At 48.1% G+C, this 14,912-nt stretch overlaps 1 protein-coding gene and 1 long non-coding RNA gene across 2 annotated transcripts; one reads left to right on the top strand and one right to left on the bottom strand.

Annotated features, from left to right (window-relative positions):
• Window positions 1-1,682: 1,682 nt before the first annotated feature.
• isy1 (ISY1 splicing factor homolog) lies at window positions 1,683-9,539 on the bottom strand. Its single transcript, XM_042339520.1, has 11 exons — window positions 9,461-9,539; window positions 8,355-8,377; window positions 8,150-8,201; window positions 7,922-7,987; window positions 7,274-7,316; window positions 7,070-7,182; window positions 6,391-6,508; window positions 5,768-5,890; window positions 3,620-3,738; window positions 2,838-2,924; window positions 1,683-2,121 (listed from the first exon to the last, which is right to left on the bottom strand). Exons 1-11 carry the CDS (start codon window positions 9,461-9,463, stop codon window positions 2,014-2,016), a joined length of 855 nt encoding a protein of 284 aa, XP_042195454.1. The 5' UTR covers window positions 9,464-9,539; the 3' UTR covers window positions 1,683-2,013.
• A 226-nt stretch (window positions 9,540-9,765) lies between these two features.
• On the top strand, window positions 9,766-14,868 carry LOC103185025. The gene is made up of 3 exons (XR_488600.2): window positions 9,766-9,829; window positions 12,723-12,813; window positions 14,701-14,868. It is a non-coding gene; the product is annotated as an uncharacterized LOC103185025 (long non-coding RNA).
• Window positions 14,869-14,912: the final 44 nt, after the last annotated feature.

The following is a 14,912-nucleotide window of genomic DNA, read 5'->3' as shown; positions in this document are numbered from 1 at the left end:
ATACACTGCCCCCCTATGACCCGCCTCCGGGACCCCCGACTCCCGCCGACCCCAAACCCGACTCTCGGCTCCGAAGCCGCAGCTCCGACTCCTGAGCTTTTTATAGCCATTCCTCAGCCCTGAGCCGCGTCACCGAGTGACACCCATCAGCCTCTCACCCCCTCCAGCACAACATCTGGGCTGTGTAGTGACTGTCAGAGGACACCCTGCTGGTAATTTTGCCCCATAGCAATTCTCTCCCCCCCCCCCCCCCCCCCCCCCCCCCCCCCCCCCCCACACACACACTAACAGCCATGAAGTGAGCCACTGATCAGATTTCTGGGGGTCAGACAGGTGTCTGACACACTGGAAACCCATGACCCATTTTATTATTATTATCATCATGGTCTTCGTGGTCTCAATAGTAATCCCGGCGTGTGACCCACCCACCCACCCACCCACCCAGCGCCTCGTCGCACCTTTGAGACGTCTCAAAGCGCCGCACAGGACACGCCGTAAAGAGTGGGGCGTCTGTGCGTTTTGTGGGTTGAAGTGACCAATGGACTGACAGCCGGACACAGAGGTGTGCGCGTGTCGCTGTGTGTGGAGTAAGGAAACTGTTTCAGGTTTGGCCCCGCCCGGGAATCGAACCCGGGTCCCCTCGCTTGCGAGGCGAGCGCGCTAACCACTACGCTACAGGACTCCACGATAGGGCGAGCACTGCACACGGTAGGCACGGACGGAAACTCTCAGTGACCTGCCATCCGCCTGTGAATCCTCCGACGGTATTTAGCCAGAGATTCGCTGAAAGAAGTTCTTTTCATTGCCTCGCGGGTGCGGTGGATACATCACGTTGATTTCATTTTTTATATAACTGAACAATTTTGAGCTCTAAGCAAAGCCAACAGTAGCCTACACTGTCCTAAATAAAAATGTGTACGTTAGATCACATGGACTAAGTTATCTGGTATGAATTAATGCTGACACGATTAGCCTCGTACAACGTGGTACACGGAGGGTCATTGCCCCGCCCCCCCCCCCCCCCTCAGTGGTGTCACATAAATGTCTTGTTAAACGGGAGAGCAATACTTGACACAGCGCCTTATCATGTCATTGAGACGCCTCAAAATACTTCACAGAATAAACTGTAAAGTGGAGTGACTGTGTATTTTGTGGGCGGAAATTGCGCACAGCAGCGTCAATTGCACACAGCAGCGTCCCCACAGTCGTGGATTGAATGACCAATTTTTTTTGGAGGGATTATTACCCCCGGAAAGTGATCCACCAACCGGGTTCCTACTCACTGCTGGTTAACAGAGGTGTGTGGAGTAAGGAAACCTGCCTAAGGTTTCGCCCTGCCCGGGAATCAAACCTGCGTCCTCTCTCTTGCGAGGTGAGTGCTCTAACCACTACGCTACAGGGCTCGAGGTAATGGCAATCTGAACCCCCCCCCCAACCCATTTACACCGAGCACACAGTGAACACGATCAAACCCAGCGACTGAACTATAGAACTCAATACACGGCAGAGGGGGAGGCCGCAGTAAGAAGGCGTATCTGTATGTGGGGCGGGTAGGGGGGAATAGACGGTGTGTGTGTGTGTGTGTGCTTGTGTAGGGTGAGGAGAAGAGGATGGAAGAACTCCTCATATACCTTCCTCCCCGTATAAGGCAAACCTAGCTCGCTCGTCAGAATTGGGAAATATGAGGTGCAGAAAAATAAAGTTTAATTGCGGTCGGTATATTACAACGCACAGGAAAACACCACATTCACTCAATCACTGCGTAGAAAAGATCAATGACTTTGTTGCTGAATCGAGGGACGAGCAGACAATCGCAACCGGAGACTCGGGAACGAGCTGGTTATATACAGGAAGTGCCGTCGTTCGTTGACTAGAACGGCCGACACCGCGATACAATATCGTCGAGTCGCCGTGAAACGTGAGGCACAATGTCTATAGAAGGCGTTGCTTTGGGTTTGCTGCGATCGTGTGTAAACACAAGTCCTTGTCACGCGGGAACACGACACCTCGCGGCTACAGCCCCAGAAGCCTTTTCGCGTCCTCGCTCTGAGCCATCAAGGCTTCACTGGCATACTTCTGTAACAGCTCCATCTTCTTTCTCCGAACCAGAGCCTCCTCAATCTGCAACGAAGAATCAATAGAATATTACAGCACAAAAGGAGGCCATTCGGCCCATCTTGCCTTTGGAAGAGCTGCCCAATCAGTCCCACTCTCCCGCTCTTTCCCCATAGCCCCACACATTTTTTCTTTTCTTTTTCTTTTCAAGTACCTATCTAATTCCCTTTTGAAAGTTGTTATTGAATCTGCTTCCACCGCCCTTTCAGGCTATTACTACTCTCTTGTGTAAAAAAAATCAGTCCTATATATAAAAAATAATCCTTGCATTTGATACAGCGCCTTAACATGTCTTCAAGACGTCTCAAAACGCTTCACTGGATATACTGTAAAGTGGAGTGACTGTGTACAAATTATCTCATTAACAAATTATCTCAGCCCCCACCACCCCCACTCCCCACCAAAAAAAGACAGATCGCTAACCATGTGAAGTGCTTAATGGGATTTAACTGTTAAACGGAACAATCTACTCGTGTGTTGCGTTCCTTTGAGCCAAGTCACATTTGGTGCACATGACCCGCTGGTTCCTTTATCAATGTCCTTCGGCATCTGACATTCATTTCTCTCTTCACTGCCATAACCTCTCAAGTCGCCCAGATCCCAACCCGCTCTCGTTAATTCAATATAGAAACAGACAGAGCTCTTAGTGCTCCCCTGGCATCTTCAAACAAGATCTCTTATTCATGCTGATTGGCAAAGAATCCCAACGCCCCCTGCCTTACCTCTTTCTGTGAGGGTACGGGGACATGGGCTATAAACTTCTGCTGGCTCTCCTCTCTCTCCATCAGCTCCCCACTGTCCTCATCCGACTGTGCGGGGGAGATGAGGTGTCGGTGGAGGGGTGGGGGGGGAATAAGAAGAAAGATGTGTTAAACCAATCTATTCATATATACGTTTAAACTTTATAAACAAAAGCAACCACCGAGATCCCAAACTATCACTCTCCTCCTCATTTCCAAGGCTCAGGACAAATAGTAACGGGTGAAGCCAGACGAGAGCATTGTAGCCTCGTCAGCATGTGTGTGGGGGGAGGGGGAGGCAGAGAAACAAAAGAGAAAAAGAATGAGAAAGAGAAGGGGGGAGGAGAGCTCAGAGCATTTTGCAACACGATCTTTTGAAAAGAATTTGCATTTGATACCAGGAGTTATGTAGAGCAGTGTAACAGAGCTGCTGGTACTGTACAGTCCACAGCACTGTTTAACCAACAAGTTTATGTTTATTTATATACGTGTATCTCCTTTCACACCGGGTGGATGTCCCAAGGAGAGTCAAAGATTTGTACCTGAGCTGGGGGTAGGACGAGGGGAGTGGGGAAAGACAGGGCAAAGATTGGGCAATTGGAGTTGAGACTAAATCAATTATGATCTAGTAGAATGGCGGAACAGGCTTGAGGAGCTGAACGGCCTACTCCTGTTCCTATGTTCCTAGATGACCGAAGGTGCAGCCAGAGAATGAGGATTGTGTCAGAGAAGCACTTTATGGCGTTTAACAGTCAGGTATTTACCTCTTCATCTTTTACAGCGTAGATGTTCACCTCCTCCTCCTCCTCCTCTTCCTTGTCCACCCCGCTGGCGAGTCTGGCTTCCTTGTCTGCCTTCCACTTCTCCACGGCTTCCATTATAACTGCGAGGGGAAAGAGGAAAGTGTCTGGCTCTGAAACACCACCGTACATGAAAGGTGCTGTCTCAAATGCAAGGATGATTATTATTATTTTAATTCACGCAAGGATGAATATTATTATTTTAGTTCCTGCATTTGCGCACATGGACAGCTTTCTGCTCAACTTTCAACAGCCCGCCCTTTATGTGTGAAAGTACAGTGAATTCACCTATAATACCTGAACAGTAGATCAGCCAATGTGTCATTTGACCCCATCATGTCGGTGCTGATGCTCACCCCCCCACTGGAGCTCTCTACTCTCATCCCATTCCCCATGTTATACAACACAGGAATTTACGTGAAAGGAAAAAATACATTTTAGGAATATATTTCCCTTTGAACCTCCAAAGAACATGCCGAGTTTTTAATACAATGTGGAAAAGAGGGACATATCGTTGGTGGGAGCTCAAAAACTTTATTTTTTTGGTGTGCAGACCAGTTCGGAGCAGTGTTGGTACTTGAGGACTATTTGTAAATCGCATGTTATACTTTGGGGAATTTTTGTCATACCACAAATCATCTTCATTAAGGCGATTACTGTCCATTAGCAATCACATGCAGGCAAGACACGATGCTGATTCCAGAGACAATCTATTGTGTGCTAAGAGGAAGTCACTGGAGTAAAACGTAATTGAATGACTATTTGCAGTCATGCGTCAGGTCTATGAGAGCGCACAAGCAATTAAGGCGTCAGAACCACTCAATGTACATAAATCATCCCCAAACTGCTTATACATAAAGTACGCTGATCTACCGTTCAGGTATTATAGGTGAATTCACTGTAATTTCACACATACAGGGCGGGCTGTTGAAAGCTGAGCGGAAAGCTGTCCACGTGCGCAAATGCAGGAACTAAAATAATAATATTCATCCTTGCATTTGAGACAACACCTTTCATGTTGAGAGGACATGATGCTTTGGGACGCTATCCTGCTTGAGGGGCACTCAATAAATTCAAGTTGTTGTTTGAAAGTGCTTTCCAATTAACTGTTTATTTTAGTGACTCAGTGTTTTGAAGGAGAGTTTATCAAAGAACCACATGAACGTGGTTGCCACTGCCGCCTTTTTTTAAAAAAAAAAATTCCTCGACCGTTTCAGTGGCTCGGAGAAGTCGTTTAGGGCGTTGGAATTCAACAGCCTGATCCAAGGATAGCAGAGTCTCTGACAAACCATGATACAAAACCTAATCAAATTCCGGCCACACTCATTTGTGACTAAACATCAACTCGCAGATAGATAAAAACCGGCACCAGAGATAAAGCAATCCATTCATAAAAATATAAAACCTAACCTCCTGCTCAAGATTAACGCTATTGGATTTAACAGTGAGCCAGACTAAAAGGGAATAGCGGGTTTATTACCCTCAGAAAAGTGATCTACCAATCGACTAACAACCGGGTTCTACTTACCGTGAGGTAAACAAAGGCGTGTGGCGTAAAGAAACATACCTAAGGTTTTCGCCCTGCCTGGTTAGGGTTAGGCCTGGAATCGAACCCAGGTCCAGTGAGCGCTCTAACCACTAACCTACAGGACTCCACGTTTACACAATCAACCGAACAAAACAAAAAAGGTGCCGACTGATTTCTTAATCCACCTGTTGCTCTGCTTCCCGTCTCTATAAAGAGATCGTCACTCGGAGGGAAATTTATGCAACAGGCTCCTGAGGGAGACAGACGGTGGAAGCAGAAAGTGTCGCTATCTTTCAAATGTGAATGAGATAGATTTCTTTTTAGGAAATAATATTTTGGGATATTTTGTATGGAGGAGTTCAGAAAATTACAACTGCAAGCGACTGCCAGGATGGTGGAAGGAAGGCAAACTGGATAGACCTTGGTCTAGCTTTTCCTATGTTCCAATGAAAATGTGAACATGTGGCATCACGTGGCTGTTGATGGTACACAATGAGTAAACTCCACTGCATTCTACACTTCCCTCCCAACAAAACTCCCCCCCCCCTCAGTCTGTCAAACAGAAGCTTCTCTCGTTTATGTACCTCGTTTCTCGAGCTCTTGTTCCAGAGGGAGAAGAACCCCGTCATCGTCATCGCGATACCCGTAGTAATCTGCGTCAATGTCTTTCATCAGCTCTGCTCGGGTTTTCCGTGGTGGGGCGGGCGCTGCAGGTAAACAGCTTCAGTGAAGCTCCCAGACGCCACCCAGCATCACAGTCACAGAATGGTACGACGACGACAACAACGTACATTTACACAGCGCCCCTCATGCAGGGTAGAGTCCCAGAGCGCTTGACAATGGAGGAGCACGATGCCAAGCCGGAGGGGGTGGGGGGGGGAGGTGACTGCAGAAACAGTCGAAGAGGAAGGTCATCAGGCACAACTGAAAATGGGGAAGGAAGGGGTAGGAGAGCATTCCAGAGTTTCGGAGGTGGTGATGGTGGGGGGTGGAGAATCTCCAAGCCTTTGCTCTTGCTTCTTTGTTAACAAACCTAAACCAGCGCGCTTTAGTTACCGACTCACCAACCAGTGACAATACTTTCTCCCCACTTACCTTACCAACCAACGTCTCCACCTCCCTTAATAGCAGCCCCAGATCCTCCAGTCCAGTTGCTCTAGAGGAAGAGTTGGGGGGGGGAGAGGAGAGAGTTTCACAGTTTACTTACGTTCCTTTTCAAACAGTTCCCTGACTCCAGGCAGATCCTTGGCGGCTCCGAAGTACTTGTATCCCCGGTTTCCAGGAACCTCTTTCCCCTCGTGGTCCAGCATTTTGGGCCCGATTCTCTAAAAGGCAAGTTTAGAAAGAGTTTAGTTTCCTCGGAAGGTAAGAAAATTAAGAGTTGTCAAGGAGGCATGGTCCAAAAAGGGCTGGTTAACATTTGCTCTATGTCTGTCACGTACATTTCACAGACCTGTAGAGCCCACCTGAACAAGCTGATCGTCACCTTTAGCGATACCACATTCAACTATCCCGTCTCAGCCTGTAAGACCACTTTTGTCTTAAAATTTAAGGTAACGTTGGATTCATTGACTCTTAGTTTGGAAGCTCTTTTCTCTTTAACACCTGCAGAAAAAACAGCTTCCGAATTAAGACTGATTTTAAGAGTCTTCTATCAATCTGTGACTTCTTAAATTTGTATGGGGGGGGGGGGTAAGGCTCAGGGAGTTTGGGCCCTCTGACATCAAAGGCCCAACTCAGCAATTTTGCAACTACTGTCTCACTACCCAGTGATTTTGTGGTTGTGAAAGAGACAGACATTCAACCCCAGCCTCTTGTTAGCCTCTCCATCACACAACAACTAATGTATATTTATATAGCGCCTTTCACCTAAGGACATCACTTACTCCGTAATCAGGACCTCCCAGCTCCTTTATCCGCGATTCCCAATGGCCTTTCTCTCGCAGGAGTTTATTGATCTCATCGTTCAGGTCGCGGATCCGAAATTCCCCCAAACCAGCTGCGACCAAACAAACGGGATTTACGTTACACAAAGGATCACATCTCAGCGCAAGAGTATTAGAGAAAAGCTTACACTTTCAGAAACTCACCGTTCTGTATCTGAGCCACTTTTTTTGAGATTTCGCTGATGATCTGCCAGACATCCCAGAAACAAGAGTTAGAGAAATCAGTTATTAGGACCACGGGAATATCACCCACTAACTGGGGCAACACACAAGCAGTCCTGACCATAGAGGGGCCATTAACCTAAAGTTTGGAACAGTCACACACTTTTCTCAGCCTTGTTGATCTGAAAGTTATACTGTGCTACAGAAATAAGTCTGTATTGCACACTCCTTTCCACTAGATGGTAGCCATGTTCATCACTGCTGGAGGTGCCCTTTAGGAGGGAACATGGAGTCACATTCCAAAATATAAACAGACGGTTTTGATTAGACAAACGTTCAGAAAAAAAAATGAGGGGGGAAGGGGCAGGGGCGTGGGGCTACACAAATTGAGAGGCAGCACGGACACAATGAGCCAAAGGGGAACCTCATGTGCTGTAAAACCCCACACTTCCAGCTCAACATTATAGGGAGAAATAGTGAATTGACGGGAGCGCTGGACAACCACAACAATTTGCATTTGCATGACACCTTTCATGTCAGGAGGGCGGCTTAAGGTGCTGGATAGTCAGGGATTGGACTAACGCAGAGTGTGTGACTAACAGCATCTTTCTAAATCGAGACGCATCTCACCTGCCGTCTCCATTTCTCCGCCTTGTGTGAATCGCTGCACTCTGAGGCAAGGAACGGCCTCCTCTCCTGGGAAGTGAAAGATAATAACCAAGAGCTTAGCCAACACTTGCAGCAAAGTGAAGATCGAGTGGGTGTGAAAGTTACAGACTGAGTTCCAATTTATAATTTTTGAGATTTGAAATCTCTCAAGAGATTTCACCTGATAGAAATAATTTGCAAGTTACCAACCTTTACTTTTCCATCTTCCAGCTGTGCCTGGCGAAACCTTGCCAGTGCCGTCCTAAAATAATATAGACAAAGACCAATACAGCTCTATTAATCAATAATGTAATGTAATGCTGTAATCAACAGAATACCAATCACCGCACTTCTTAGATTAAGGACGTTAGCTATCAATTTGATTCTATAAAGATAATAGATATTATCTACTTACATGGCCTTTTCTGCATTTCGAGCCTAGAAAAAACAACATTAAACCATTCATTTTCATAGGCATTCACTTTTTCACAGAAACTATTTGAAACCCCGCTAATAATTTCATAAATCCATTTCAACCGGTCAACATACACTTACAGTAACAGGGAATATGTATATTGTAGTGTCACTGTTAATCACTCAACAATCATGGAGGGCAGCTGCTTAAGAGAGTCCAAAGCTGTTGAATTATTGAGAGTTCTGCATATGTCCATGCGGAAATTCCCTGTATGGGGAATGGGACGCCACAACAACAACTTGCATTTATATCGCGCTCTTCATGCGGGGTAGCAACCCGGAGCGTTTATCACACACTCTCTCCCTGATGCGTGCGCCCAGTTTACAACAACAACAACAACAAAATTACATTTCACGTCGGGAGGACATCCCAAGGAGCTGGACAATCAGTGTTTCGGACCCGGGCTGGGCTGTCGGGATCGGGGAGGGTGGGGGGCAGGGTGGGGGAAGGAGGGTGCTCGAGGTCCCCCAGTTCTAAGCGCTGGGAGACGCTGCGCCTCGTGAAGGGCGCTGTATAAGTGCGAGGAGAGGAGTGGGGGAGGAGGGGGGGGAGAGGAGTGGGGGGTGGGGGAGGAGGGGGGGGGGAGGGGGGGGAGAGGAGGGGGGGGGGGGAGGGGGGGGGGGAGGAGTGGGGGGTGGGGAGGAGGGGGGGGGAGGTGGGTGGGGGAGAGGAGGGGGGGGGGGGGGGGGGAGGGGGGGGGGAGGGGGGTGGGGGGGAGGGAGGGGGGGGGGGGGGGGAGGAGGGGGGGTAGGTGTGCGTTGGGGTCTAACCACACAGCCGGCCATTGATATCGCTGCCTGGCGAGGTTTCCCGCTGCCTGTCCAGCTAAGGCCACCCTCCCCGTCAGGGCTTTAACCACCGCTGCCCCCCCCCAACCACCGCTGCCCCCCCTCCCCTTCAACTGTGGCCCCTCTCTCCCTCCGGGGCTCGCGGGGTTCACGGGAGCCAGTGATGGGGGCCAGGCCGGGGGGGGGGGGGGGGCTGCCATGAGCAGTGCCCTGGCCCGGGATGCCCCCCCGCCCCCCCCCGGGGCCGCACACACTCACCATAGTGAAGCCGGGCCTCAGCTCGGCCGCTCTCACGCTGACCGGAAACCGCGGGGCGGGACCGGGAAGCTGGGGGTCAGGGGTCAGGTGGCGGCCAGGAAGAAGCTGATTGGACGCGGTGGGTGGGCGGGACGGCCCCCGCCGCCCACGAGTGGAGCAGCGAACCAATCAGAGCTGTTCGACTCAGCCAATCGAAACCCGGGGCACAAGCTGACCAATCGGCGGCAGGAGATCGAAGAGCCAATCAGCGGCAGACAGAACCGGCGAGCCAATCAGTGACAGGGAACTCGAGAGCCAATCAGAGCAGAGGAGAGGAGGGCGGGGTGAGGCGCCGCGCGAGGCGGTGTTTGAATCGAGCGGCGACCAACGGTCTGTCAGGACTTTAGGCCTCGGCCTCGCGCTCACACTCACAGCCTCAGGGCCCGGGCCGAGAGCGCGGGGAGGGAGGAGGGGAGAGTGGGGGAGGGAGGGAGGGAGCGGGGACCGAGGGGGGGACTGGGGGGGAGGTACGTGTCACCCTGGGGATGGGAGAAGGTGTGGGGGGGTCACACTCTCCCCTCTGGGTCAGAAGGTTGTGGGTTCATGTCCGGCGTATCAAAGTCACACAGTCTTAAGATGTCATTCCAATCGCAGCGCAGCGCGGGTGGAGTGGGGGGGGGGTGGCGGGGGAGGGGTGCGGGGGGGAGGGGTGGGTGGGTGTGGCGGTGGCAGGGGGGGTGGGTGTGGGGGGGGGTGGTAGGGGTGGGGGGGGTGCGGGGTGGCAGGGGGGGGTGGGTGTGGGGGGGGGTGGTAGGGGTGGGGGGGGTGCGGGTGGGCAGGGGTGGGTGCGGGGGGTGGCAGGGGTGGGAGTGGGGGGGGCAGGGGTGGCTGCGGGGGGGGGGTGGGGGGGGGTGGCAGGGGTGGGTGCGGGGGGGGTGGTGGTGGGTGTGGGGGGGGGGCAGGGGTGGGTGTGGGGGGGGGGGCAGGGGGGGTGCGGGGGGGGGGGGTGGGGGGGGTGGCAGGGGTGGGTGCGGGGGGGGGTGGTGGGTGGGACGTGTGGCATCGTCGGAGACCCCGTCCTTCGGATGAGACGTTAGACCGAACTCCCCGTCTGTCGGTGCAGGTGGACGTTACGAGATCCCGCGGCGCCGTTCGAAAGGAGAAGGGAGTTTCTGGGCGCAATGGGGGGCTGCCTCGTTCGCCCGGAAACACAGTCACTGACCTTTACAGTCAATCCCGTGACGTGCTTTCCCAACATGAAAGGCTCCATGTCAAATACGTGCACTTTATTAATATATATTATTAATTATTATAAGCACTTTGAGGTGCGTTGGTGGTAAATCCACGATCTGAATTGCTCGGATTATCATACGATTTATATCTAAATGCATTCCTCTCACCCAGCCTGGTGTCTGAAGGTAGCACCGTGGAACCAGGGGAATGCCAGAGAAAGCGTGAAGTCTGCGCAGCTGCCATCATTAGTCTGAGAGTGGCAGTGCTTGTATTAAACTTCAGACATGTTGTACCATTTTATGTTACAGAGCCTAATAATAATCCCTCCAAAAACCAAAAACAATAATAAATTGGTCATTTTCAATTACCAGTTTGTGGGACATTGCTGTGCACAATTGGCCGCCGCGTTCGCCCACAAATAGACAGTCAATTCACTTTACAGTGTGTTCTGTGAAGCGCTTTGGGACGTCCTCCCGACGTGAAGAGCGCTATATCAAATGCAAGGATTATTAGTATTATTATTACTCATCATTCTCAACCAACTGTTAAAGCTTAGACTTCCCTCATGACTCCTCCGCCTCTTACCTTCCGAGCCTCTGTACATTTTCAAATCAGGATTACGCCGATAGCGTAACTGAAAATCTCTGAAACAAAGAAATTCAATACCTGTGACTCCCTGAGAGAATACACCTGTATTAAACATCACTCAAAGTTCTCTATCAGTTTTAAAATATCATTCTCTGTAGTTTAAATTGTTTAAAGTAATAGGCATTTAGACTAGTGGGAGTCAAGTTATTAAAATGTACTATTTTTGGAGCATTAACTAAAACTGTTCCTGGACTTAGTGGAGTACAGATTACTGTCGTGCCACCTGTGCACCTGTGTACGTTCCTGAATGAAAGAACGCCACATAACGAGAATACGTTCACTAGAGCACCACTGATGTGTTCTATGGATTACCCCATCCTGGTTAGAGAATTATAATAATAATCCTTGCATTTGATGTAGCACTTTTCACGTTTTCAAGACCTCTCAAAGCCCTTCACAGAATATACTTACTGTAAAGTGAATTGACTGTATATTTTGTGGGCAAAACGCGCCAGCCAATTGCCCACAGCAGTGTCCCACAAACAGTCATGGATTAAGTGACCAAATTATCATTTTTTCTTTTTTTTTCTTGAGGGTTTATTATCACAAATTGAGCTAACGTTTATGTTGGTTGTTACTTCCGTTTAGTCTTTAATTTTTAAAAAGTAAACGGCGCAAAGGGCCATTTATTATAGGCCGTTTAATGTAATGAAGCACGCTGATTCATGTTCATGTTGGCCTTTTGTAAAGGAAGTATTCTTGCTTAGTAAAGCACAATTAAATTTGCTGCAGAAAGGAATGTATGAAATGCCTGGGGCATAAATTCTCAGACAGCAATTGTTGTGTTGTGTGCAAACAATTATTCTATGAATACCCACTTATACTGATTTAAACACATCTTGTCTTTATCAAAATTTCTAGAAGTTCAGAAACAAAATGTTCTTGAAATCTGCAGTTTACTGGAATCAGTCAACCAGAGACCTGGCGACTCCTGCTGTCACATTTTTGCAATGATTAAAATTTTTGTGGAGTCCTGTAGTGTAGTGGTTAGAGCACTAGTTTTGCAAGCGAGAGGACCTGGGTTTGATAATTTCTTTACTCCACACGCCTCTGTTTACCAAGCAGTAAGTAGGAACCTGATTGTTAGTCGATTGGCAGATCACTTTTCCAGGGATAATAATCCCTTCAAAAATATATATATATTAATTTGGTCACTCGATCCACAACTGTTTGGTGTAATTGGCTGCCGCGTTTCACCCACAAAACATACAGCCAATTCACTTCATTCTGTGAAGTGCTTTGAGATGTCTAGAAGATGTGATAAATCGCTACATCAAATGCCAGGATTATTATTATTTAGGAATGTAAACAGTGTTAATTTAATTCTCAATTTGAATGTGTCAGTGTTTAAAATGTAACTGTGTTGTGGAATACTAACCAATTTAATTACTGTGTTTTGCAGATTGCTACCTAGAAAACAAACTAAGCTGCTTATGTTTTGAAGAGACATCACGAGTACATGAAACAAAGAAATGCTAAACCATTGGCCTGCGGTAATGAAAACGTTTATTGTTGTTTGAAATGTTCAAATGGAATGAGATAATCATCTTCTGGAAAGGAAAAACAAGGGCAGGTTACCACATGGTGTCGCTGTGCCCAATGAGTACTGTGTCTACATCAGTGGAGTGGAGCTGAGTTTGCTGCTACGCACTGCTGAATACCAATGGGTGCAAACTATCACAGGGCCGGCCTTATAGGATTTAGCTAACAATAGGCCACATGCTGACACTATTGTTTTACTTTATTTCGGACCTTGTTAATTCAGCACGAGATATAATGCAGCTCTCCATATTAGTGCTAATTCACCAGTGAAATAGCATCACGTCCCTCACGTCTGCAGTCGTGGTTCTGAGATCCAGCTGCACATTGCCTTATTTATTCATCATCCATTGCCCCTCATACAACCATAGCCAGGGCAAGCCGTTCTTTCACATGAGTAGGTGAGAGAATTGGAGAGGGTTACATTTTAAACCTCTAGGATTAAAACCAAGTAAACAAGGATTCTGTATCCTGCAAATAATAATAATAACAATAATCCTTGCATTTGATATAGTGCCTTATCGCGTCTTCGAGACGTCTCAAAGGGCTTCACAGTAATTCACTGTATATTTGTGGGCAAAACGCACCAGCCAATTGCGCACATCCGTGTCCGTCCCTCAAACAGTAGTGGATTGAGTGACAAAATTATTGCCCCTGGAAAAGCAGTCCGGCAATCAACTAATAAACGGGTTCCTACTTACTGCTAGGTAAATAGAGGCATGTGGAGTAATTATTATTGTTATTATAATGTCAAACAAACTGAGGATCGTGTGTGTAAGGTGTGTGTGTGCAATTATATGCTGTATCTCCATATTAAAACCAGCTTACAGAAGACAAAGGGGAAGTAACGAAGTTCCTTATTGCAATTGTTTGACAGAATGATGTCTTGATAAGGTGTTGAAACAATTCAAAGAATGTGGTTCAAGTGCAAGCACAAGTTCATTCAATAAAGGCCACACACACTTTTGTCAAGCTGGTTACACAGAGCTGTTCCCTGATACGGGTATTGTTGCTGCCAGTTCACAAAGCTTACTGAGAGACTGAATGGTTGCTGACAGAGCTATTCTGATGAACTACATGTACTCTAATTCCAATTATTCAGCAAAGAAACCTTATACACTCGTCCCTGCGCTTGCATTCAGGGGCTTGTAAACTTCAGTGACCTTCAGATTGCTATCACTGCCCTTTCGAGAACTTGCTTCGACTTATTTTAAAACCTCCAGCATAAAGCCTTTCTTTTCTGCTGGCAACTCTTGGCACCCACTTGTTTTGCCACCTAGAATCTTAGCACTTCTCAGGACTCTGAGACGCTGTCCTGTTTGAAGGGCTCGAGATAATTCCTCAATGTTGTTGTTGTGCTGGGCCACAATACTGTGGACTTGAATGTTTTCACTCACATGACTGATGCACACTGATGTCACCCACTAGTTGAGATAGCATCACCACACACAAGTTGCTAGGTGACCATACGTGGTCTACAACTCATGCTCTCCCCCCCAAGTGATCATTGCACAGAATCGGTGCAGGGTCCAAAGGTAAATAGAGCAGTGACAATGGGGAGTGACACTGATTGCCATACATCCCCTCTGTCCAGCCCCCCCAGAGAGTACAAGCTAAAGCCAACATCTCACTTCAACAGGACGTCAATCTGTTTTCTCAGAGCAAAATTACAATGGTACCAATTCCCCTTGACATGCTCTTGACACTTTTCACTGCAACAAATATCCACAGTCAAATTAATACCCACTTAATCATAAAGGTAAATTGATAACACAAAGCCCTGACCTGCTTTAGGTGTCACATTGAAATGAATAATTGATTTGTCTTCCCGATTCATCAAGGTGAGAAAAATATACTGCCACGTTTAGTACTCAGCAAAGATCGGAGCGGCAGCTGAACGCTTCAAAATAAAACCGTCGGTAAGTATTTTGAAGAGAGGCGAGTTCTCCTGATATCATGGCCAGAATTCCTCCCTCATCCCAAACTACAAAATTGATCCTCATCATTAGACTGCTGTGTTTCCACACGTAGCAAGTCACAACATTTCAAAGTA

This window comes from Callorhinchus milii, unplaced genomic scaffold, assembly GCF_018977255.1.
Source record: "Callorhinchus milii isolate IMCB2004 unplaced genomic scaffold, IMCB_Cmil_1.0 Scaffold12, whole genome shotgun sequence".
NCBI classification, from domain to species: domain Eukaryota; kingdom Metazoa; phylum Chordata; class Chondrichthyes; order Chimaeriformes; family Callorhinchidae; genus Callorhinchus; species Callorhinchus milii.
The sequence above is the reverse complement of the archived record's forward strand: the minus strand, read 5'-3'. Positions and strand labels throughout refer to the sequence as shown.